The sequence below is a fragment of the Homarus americanus genome, unplaced genomic scaffold (assembly GCF_018991925.1).
Source record: "Homarus americanus isolate GMGI-L3 unplaced genomic scaffold, GMGI_Hamer_2.0 scaffold9847, whole genome shotgun sequence".
Classification (NCBI taxonomy): domain Eukaryota; kingdom Metazoa; phylum Arthropoda; class Malacostraca; order Decapoda; family Nephropidae; genus Homarus; species Homarus americanus.
This window is the reverse complement of record NW_024721178.1, coordinates 597,689-607,551: the sequence shown is the minus strand read 5'-3', so window position 1 is coordinate 607,551 and position 9,863 is coordinate 597,689. Positions and strand designations below refer to the sequence as shown.

Below are 9,863 nucleotides of genomic sequence, written 5' to 3'. Positions count from 1 at the left end.
CCTCTTTGATTAATTATCTTTTTAAACAGGTGAGATAAGGGTTACTTACCTCGTTAAACAGGTAATTAGGGAAATACCTACATTTTTAAACTGGAATTATGGAAACAATTCCCCGTTGAACAAGTAGCTGAGAGTAATGACCTCGTCAGATGGGGAATTATTACTTCGTTAAACAAATAATGGACGAGTTGACTGTTCTGGGTAAACACAAGAAATACACTCTGCCACGTTCGTAGAGTGATACGGTATATATAATTTGTAATAAAAGTTTAAAGTCCTGCTATAATAGTCGAGATAAGTTTATTTCTCTAGAAACAGGACCGCCATTTGCAATAAGGTCACTAGTTTCAAACTCATCGCTGCAGTCGTAGGTAGTAGAAAGGGTGGGTTTTATGGCCTAAGTCTTGAACATTTCGTAAGTGGAGAAATGTGCCGTGAAAAGCAGCTTCAAACATAGGTTGGGTGGATATATGAGCGATAAGGGTTGGGTGTAAATGGGACTGCCCAGTATGGGTCAATAGGCCCGCTGCAGTTTCCTCCATTCTTATGTTCTTTTGGACATGTGCTCTTAGCCGGTAGACTTTCTCTCCTTTTTTTTTTTAGTTCATTTACAGAGTATATCAGTACTAGATGGAGATACGAGTATATTTAGAAGTAATGACATTGTCTGGACTGTTTTGAGAATGCCTGATACTTGGTAAACATGACAACATAGTGCTGTTATTGTTTTGATTCACTAATGAGCCACTGGGATATGTCATCATTTAAATTAATTAATGAGTAAAATTTTACTATACCTACCATACGTATTTTGATGTTTAGATTCGAGATAGGCTTTATCGGGTAAACTTTAAGTTTTGGTCATCCCTGTACTTAGACATGCAGACTATGTTTTTTTCTGCTGGTTTGATATGTGTTATGGACGATTAGACCTTCATTTCTATCGGAAATCACTAGTTTTGAGTTACTACCCTCTCTTACCTTACCGGTGTATGTTAAGCTAACCTTATAACTCATCATACCCTAACCAATGACCTGTATTTTCTTAGGCGACCGAAAAATGTTTTGCGACAGAAACCCTGTAGAAATAATGTGTCTTATTGTTTAAATTACTTAATCCCATAGTTAGAATCTTAAGGTTCCCCAGATGACCAAAACCAAAATAATATCAATATTGTTTGGAATGTTTATACCATGAAATTTGTTGCATGGGCAGCTAATATCCATTGAATTAGTTTATGTGTTTAGTAATATTTATATATTAAAAATACTATTACTGTGTTGCACAATAAATCCCAATTAATTATCTAATAATATTTATTTACTGAGCCGATTAGCCGAGAAGGTTGGACAACTACAGCTGGCTGACTCCCGCTGGGAAGCTCACCCCCAACCAGTGACGTCACAACCAATCACAGAGCTTTTAGCAGACACGTAACTTTTTAGCAACTTTAACCTTTATTTTGTTTCCAATTTTGGCCTAATTTATTTAAAAATATCATTACCATAGTGAATTTAAGCGTTTTCTTTACTTATTGACCTGCCATCTTACGAAAACATTTCGACCGTCAACTCGTCCATTATGGAGCAATTACCTCTTTAGACAGTAGTTGGTAATGTTCCTCGTTAAACAAGTAACATAAAGAATAATTACCTCGTTTGACAAGTAAATGGGAATAATTTACCTTGTTAAACATACAATTGGGGATGGTTATGTCGTTAATTAGTAATTGGGCAAGTAATTACATTATATATTGAACGGGGAAGGGAGGGATGATCACCCCTTTAAACAAGTAACAGGAAAGTACCTCAGTAAACAATACAAACGTATAATTTGAACTAACTACCTCGTTAAGCATGTTACCTCGGAAACGTATAATTTGAACTAACTACCTCGTTAAGCATGTTACCTAGGAGACAATTACCTCGTTAAGCGGGTAAACTGGAGGACAGTTACCTCGTTAAGCGGGTAAACTGGAGGACAGTTACCTCGTTGAGCGGGTAACTGGAGGACAGTTACCTCGTTAAGCAGGTAACTGAAGGACAGTTACCTCATTAAACAGGTAACTGGGAGGGAGTGGATAAGACTGCAACTTGACTAGCCAGTTTTTTCTTCACTTACTTGGCTGTCGTGGTAGTTGGGTTCGTCTGGTGACAGTCTCAGAGTGTGTGTGTGTTCATTTATCTTGTGTCTTTGCGTGTGTATGTGTGTTTGTTTGTTTTGTGTTTGTTTATTTGTTTTGTTTTTTACTCTCACTCCCCATGCATGTGTATATGTGTAGAGAGAAATAGAAGAGTAAAATACAAACAAAGATAAAGACGGACAAACATATGAGAGAGAGAGAGAGAGAGAGAGAGAGAGAGAGAGAGAGAGAGAGAGAGATAATTACAGTGGTAGTGAGGTGGGCGGCATGACCCAGACTCGATACCTTCAGGCACTTATCACAGAAAAATAGATGAAGAGACAGACAGACAGGGACGGACAGTGACACACACACACACACACACACACACACTGCGTGCCGTTATTCCACTCGTGTGTGAAGGCTGCATCGTATACACTGTACATTGTCACCTTTACAACTCCACACTGACTCTGAACCCGACTTTTTACCTGCATTTAGGAATCACCTGAAGATTAGACACTCCAGCTTATTTCACCTTAATATTAGACACTTCAGCTTACTTCACCTGAAGATTAGACACTCCAGCTTATTTCACCTTAATATGAGACACTCCAGCTTATTTCACCTTAATATTAGACACTCCAGCTTATTTCACCTTAATATTAGACACTCCAGCTTATTTCACCTTAATATTAGACACTTCAGCTTACTTCACCTGAATATTAGACACTCCAGCTTATTTCACCTTAATATTAGACACTCCAGCTTATTTCACCTTAATATTAGACACTCCAGCTTATTTCACCTTAATATTAGACACTCCAGCTTAATTCACCTTAATATTAGACACTCCAGCTTATTTCACCTTAATATTACACTCCAGCTTATTTCACCTTAATATTAGACACTCCAGCTTATTTCACCTTAATATTAGACACTTCAGCTTACTTCACCTGAATATTAGACACTCCAGCTTATTTCACCTTAATATTAGACACTCCAGCTTATTTCACCTTAATATTAGACACTCCAATTTATTTCACCTGAAGATTAACCACTTTAACACTAACCTAACCTAACCAAATTTACCCTCCCCCCCAAATAGCGTTAGGGTGGTTAATCTTCAGGTGAAATAAACCGCTGTGTCTAATCCTCAGGTGATCTCCACTTAATTAACACTCACATCACCTGACTGGCGAGACTGATGGATAATTTTCCCGTGTGAGGATGTTTTGTTTTTTCCCACAACCAATGACCCGATTCTTGGCCATCCTTACTGAATTAGATTTTGATGGGAAGTCAGATGAGAAACTTTTAGATTTTGATCGAAGTTGAGGTAAAGTTAGAAGTATTTGAATTAGATTTTGAATTGAGGTTTGAGAGATAAGCTGAATTTGTTAATTAGGTTTTGATCTCAGGTAAGGTAAGGGGGGGGGGGTGAAGTAGGAGGTGAGGAGGGCAGGAGACCGTAGCAATTGGAGCAGTCATCACCAGGTCAACACCCTGAAAGTAAAAGTTGGTGTGTGTGTGTGTGTGTGTGTGTATTTATGTATGTATGTATGTATGTATGTATCTAAGTATGTATGTATGTGTGTGTGAACGGTTGGTTGTCGCGGTAAGCTCTGTGTCTGTCTATCTGTGGATGAGTGTTTGTGTTGTCTGTTTTTCTCTCTGTCTGTCTCACAGTTTAACGCACCTGTCTCAGTGACTGTCTGTGTCTGTCTGTAAGTCTGACTGGTGAACTTTTTTGTCATGGTTGAGAAATCTGTTTCCATGTCTGTCTATTTCTTCAAACCTGTCTGTCTATTGTGGTGATGGGGTGTATTTGTTGTCTGTCTACTCCCTCCCTCACCCCTCTGTCTCTCCATCCCTCCCTCCCTCACCCCTCTGTCTCTCCATCCCTCCCTCCCTCACCCCTCTGTCTCTCCATCCCTCCCTCCCTCACCCTCCATCACACCACCCACCTCTCTACCTTCTCCTTCCCTCACCCACCTCCCTATCACCTCACCCTCCATCATAACACCCAGCCTCCCCATCCACCCCTCAATTACCCCGGGTTAGGCGGAATGACCTAAGCCCGGTCACTATCCAAACACGCAACGTGATAAAAGAAAAACAAAAAGAAAACACGTGAATGCCATAACAGGTAACCCGACACAAGTGTGGGAAACTGAAAGTATTCGGTCAGGTCTTGGATGTGTCAGTGAACTAGTCAAACGTGAATGAATGACATGTACTGAAATTGGGGAGTAAATTGGTTAGGTGGCCAATTTAGATCCCTATTCCTGATGGTTGATGGAGGATGATGAGATACTTATTTTCTGATTTCCATGTGTGTAAAATTCTTCCTTTTTTGTTTTTTTGTTTGTGTTTGTTTAGTGTTAATGAGGATAGTGTTCTGTCTTTGTTATCTGTTTTATTTCTCTATATAACACTACATATGTATCTGCCTTTCTTTTTCTGTCTCTATGTATGTTAGCTTTACATTTTTATCTGTCTTAAGTCCATCTCTCTTTCTCTCTCTCAACATAGAGCGAGAAAGTCAGTTTATGTTTTTGCTTTACCTAAGATCGTCGCCTCCGTTGTCTTGGGTTCATTGAGTGACGTGGTTGTTGCATATAGTTTGGCCAGCACAGGTAAGGGAATTAATCACTACAGTTCTAGACGGAGGCCTCTTAGTGCTGGGACTCTTACAAAACCCATTAAGACTGGGATCTCTTAAAGGAAGTCGTTGAAATTCGATAGGGATGGGGTTTGAACTTTGTGATATATATGTTACCGTGATTATTGTCCAGTGTTTTGTTACAGTTTTGAAGACAACGAAGAGAGTTTTGTCAAAAGAATGATGAATATGACGTCATTTGATTTACCCTTTTTTCAGCTGCTTTAAGAAGACCTAAACAATTTTTTCGAATGGTCTGAGAAATGGCAAATGAAATTCATTGAGGACAATTGTAAAGTACTTAGTCTAGAGATATAAACAGAGAAACCAAATTCCATGTGAACACCGATGTTACAGAGAAATCCAACCGTGAGAAAGATTTAGGAGTAATGATAAGTAGGTATCTTAAACCAAGTAAACAATGTGTATTTGCTCGAAACAAGGCTAACAAAGTACTTGGGTTCATACAAAGGAGTGTTAGTTACAAGACTAGCGAGGTCATCCTAAAACTATATCTTGCGCTTGTGAGACCTCACTTGGATTAACGCAGTTCAATTCTGGTCACCGTACTACAGAATGCATATAGAATCCCTTGGAAGAATTCAGAGGAGAATGACAAGACTAATCCTGGGCATTAGGAACCTTGAGTATAGAGACAGGTTAAAGCATCTTAATCTGCACTCCCTCGAGAGACGTAGAGTGAGGGGCGATATGATAGAGGTGTATAAATGGAAGTCAGGGCTAAACAAAGGGGACATTACAAAGGTACTCAAACTATCCAACCAGGAGCGAACTCGTAACAATGGTTTTAAATTAGACAAATTTAGATTTAGGCGCGAAATGGGTAAAGATTGGTTTGGAAATAGAGTAGTGGATGAGTGGAACAAGTTACCAAATATCATCATTAACTCGAATACGCTGGATAACTTCAAACATAGGTTAGATGGATATATGAGCAATAGGGGTTGGGTGTAAATGGGACTGCCCAGTATGGGCCATTAGGCCCGCTGCAGTTTCCTCCGGTCTTATGTTATGTAACTGACCATCGATCACTACCATATGTTTGTATCTCTCTACTGAACTTTAGACACCCTGGGGATCATCTGAACTTTAGACACCCTGGGGATCAACTGAACTTTAGGCACCCTGGGGAATCAATTGAACTTTTGACACCCTGGGGATCATCTGAACTTCAGGCACCCTGGGGGATCAACTGAACTTTAGACACTCCATAGAAAATGAATTGAACCTTAAGTACCCTGGGGTGTCTAAAGTTCAGGTGACACCAAGAAGGGTGAGTCTGGCCTGGGGGGAGTGTAAAGCAACCTACACCCGTGGACTGTAGTGAGGCCAGAGTATAATTCGGTCTTCCACTAATCAGCGCGTGGCAATACGAGCAATATTCGGATTTACAAACATTTAGAATTAGAATATTATTTGTTTTAGCACATATTCAAAATATTTTAGTCTGTTATATAACCTACCATTACCTTAGTTAACCTTAAATTTAACTATCCCTAACCTGGAAAAATACTGTTATTGAGATTCGGGTTAGGTTAGTTTAGGTTAGGCGAGGCTAGGTAATGTTAGGTTACATTATTTCGTATTTCCAACAAATAAGGATGTTACAATTGTGTTCAGCATCCTCAAAAACCCCCTTGTCTTCCTTTCTGTATACTGTACCCCAAAATCGGTGCTCGTGGCCTCACAACAAGCGTTACATCTACCTGTGGCCTAGCACCCATAAACTAAATGGTTTTTACAGACTCCAACATCAGATAATTTGACAGAATTATGTCATTTCCTAGCAATATTCCTTAGTTGTTGGCCTTATGATATTATTGCTGCGCTTCAACTACTGTACTAAGGTCTATAAGCGCATTACAAGGGTAGTAATAGCACTTGTCCTTAAATAATAAAAGATTACAAGTGATAGAACTGTTCCTGCCCTTAGTCAGTGTCCTCTGATTTGAATGTTGGGATATGTATGCCATGGAAAGTAAGTAATTCCCGAAGCCGCTGTCGTCTTGTTTGGCAATCATTCACAAGACAATCATTCACTATGGTACTATAGTGCGCGACTGTTTAAGGGCCCCATACACAACCAATCAGGACTGACTCATAGTAACTGAACAATCATTGATATTTCCCATACACGGAGAAGGAAATAGCACACTCCTCGGTTAGTCTCGGTGGCGCGGCTGGACAACAACGTGAGTGAAGCTGCACGTTTAGTAATAATTCTTGCTCTGGAAACATATGATCCAAAGGAAAAACGAGCCAGAAGAATTTGGATGAAAGAGTGGCATAAAAAACGACCCGAGTTTTTTCAAGGTAACCTGCTGCAGGAGACGATTACGTCATATTCCGCAGACTATAGAAATTTCCTGCCGATGGACCATGAAACTATCCATGTGTGTTGATAATGATTGTCTCTCATAAAGAAGGAAGACACAAATATTAAAGATGTAATTTCACCAAATGAAAGACTTTCCAGTACTCTATGTTTCCTTGCAACAGGGCAGTGTTTTGAGGATTTGAAGTTGACTATTGCATTCTCTGCACAGTCATGGGGCCCGTGACATGGGCATATTATTATAGAAACATGTACTGCTATCATATCTGTACTGAAAGACAGTATTAAGGTATGTAATACAAATCATTACTAACGGTATATGATTTTTGCACTCTTTAATAGTTTAACCTTTCAAAACAAGCACAGGTTGATTTTTGCCAAAGAACAAAAAATAAATAAAAATCCAAATTTGGTTAAGTAAAGTTTTTTGGGGTAAATTAACTAAATTACTCTGCTCACATAATTTATGTAAAATAATGGAATTTTCACACAAAATTATTACTGTTTAAACTATACTGAGGGTCAGAGAGAAGATCGGCTATTGATGCATATACCCCAGGGTTACTAGCAGTTAGAAAATAAAAAGTGCATTCTGTCCATTACTTTCCCTGTACAGTATATTTGAGGACCACTAGCTGCTGCAGCTGCTGCCAGGCGATACGTTTGGAATGGGTGTAGAGGATTCGCTATGATGTACACTGCTGGGTTCATTTATCTTCACAGAGTGCCGGTGTAAACACCCCAAGCGACCTTCAAAAAAGATGTCATTAATTGCTTTTTTCGCATATATTTGTTGATCTTGTGTCAACATTCTGAATTCGTGAGCCCAACTTCTTGCCAACACATCAATGGCGTCATCACTTCGACGAAGATGATCACAAGCCAATGCTAGAAGCTCATCTACTTGGGTGTTTCCATTCCTCTTATGTCTTTTTCTACATGGCTGCGACAACATCTGTGGTGACTGTTGACTGTTAGCAGGATGATTACTCGGTTCCTGCAAGAAGGGGCTGGTATATATAAAATAAATATATAATGTTAAGACCTATACATTTTATATGAAAGCCTAATATTATTAATCTAAAAGATGCCGCAGACTGAAATAAGCATATCGAAATGAGAAACCCCCTGGATTATGGTCGTTCTACTACAACTGTAAGCAAACATTCTGTGTGATGCTAATGGCATTTGTGAATGCAAACTATGAATTCGTCATGGTAGATGATGGAACAAATGGAAGGGTTTCTGATGGAGGCGTGTTTGCAAACACTAATTTCTGTAAACGGGTAAAAAAAAAACTGCGTATCTCTGAAACCGGACACTACTTGCAGGTTAAATGATGTAATAATGCCCTATGTGCTCGTTGCTGATGACGGGTTTCCTCTAATGAACAACTTAATGAAGCCTTATGCCCAAAGAAACCTGACCAAAGAACACGAGACTTACAATTACCAGGCATCACGATGCCGCCGTGTTGTTGAAAACTCATTTGGCATACGCCGTAGAATTTTTCTGAATACTATAAATGTGTCCAAGTAAAACATAAACAATAGTAATGGCATGCTGTTTCATGATTATGTGCGGAAGCGAACCGTACAAGTGTATTTACAAGATGCTTTTGATGTTGAAGATTTAAATATTAAACAAATTCAAGAAGGAAATTGGGGGGTCGACAGTAGACAACCTATTTCATTAGAAGCTACAAGAGTACGCAATGCACCTGCTTCAGTGAAAGATACAAGGGGTAAATTATGTGAGTATCTCAATGCAGACCAGTTCCGTGGCAGGAAATGAGAATCCAAGAACAGGAATGAGTTACAATGTTATATAGTAATAAATGTGGAATTACTTACAATATTACGTATCGTAGGCCTAATAACAAATGTGGAGTGAGTTGCAATATTGTGTACTGTAAGCCTAATATTAAATGTGGAATGAGTAATACAATAGCAATGATTAACAACATTATGTGTAATATAAATGTGGTATATTCACTTACCGAGTTATCCAAGGAGGTATCACTCGTCCTTTCCTCTCCTCCACCCATGGCTGAAATACCACCCTGTTGTGTTTCTTGATCTCGCAGAAATTTCATATCTTCAAAATACCATAACGATGGTGTGTAAACATCACTCCCAGCTCCTGACTTTTTGCTGCTAATAACTTTCTTCAATTCTCGTCGATAGTTGGAGCGGAAGGCATTAATTTTCTTGGTAACCATTTCCCTGTTTGCATTTGGTTCAATTTCTTTGAGTTTATTCACTAACTTATCATAGCACTCAGATTTTGCACATCTGTTCCTATACACATCACTTTTTACCTTCCATAGTGCTGGTAATCCACCATACATTTCAATAAACTTTCGCCAAAATTCACGAGTTTCACTCACGCTCGCCATGGCTGCTAGTGAAAAACTGAGCCGCTGAGCGTGATTGTGCAATCATTGCCAGAATCGAGTCGTAGAGAGTTTGGCCAACCAGGCACCATGTTGTTACTCAGCGGGTGAAAAGTCTTATCAGGTTGTCTCCCACATAATGTTCGGGTTTATAATTAATATCACATTATATGAAGAAACCAATATTAATGAGTGTCCTCATATTATTACCAATATGGCACCTGCATGTCAATCAGGTTCAATTGCCGAGTTGACCAAACTCTATTTACAGCTCTGATCATTGCCACACACACTATCAAGCATGATTGCGCAAGCGTCATGATT

At 39.2% G+C, this 9,863-nt stretch overlaps 1 protein-coding gene across 1 annotated transcript; it reads right to left on the bottom strand.

Moving 5' to 3' along the window:
- Window positions 1-7,464: 7,464 nt before the first annotated feature.
- LOC121861627 lies at window positions 7,465-9,543 on the bottom strand. The gene is made up of 2 exons (XM_042359514.1): window positions 9,144-9,543; window positions 7,465-8,141 (listed from the first exon to the last, which is right to left on the bottom strand). Exons 1-2 carry the CDS (start codon window positions 9,540-9,542, stop codon window positions 7,776-7,778), a joined length of 765 nt encoding a protein of 254 aa, XP_042215448.1. The 5' UTR covers window position 9,543; the 3' UTR covers window positions 7,465-7,775.
- Between the last annotated feature and the right edge of the window lie 320 nt (window positions 9,544-9,863).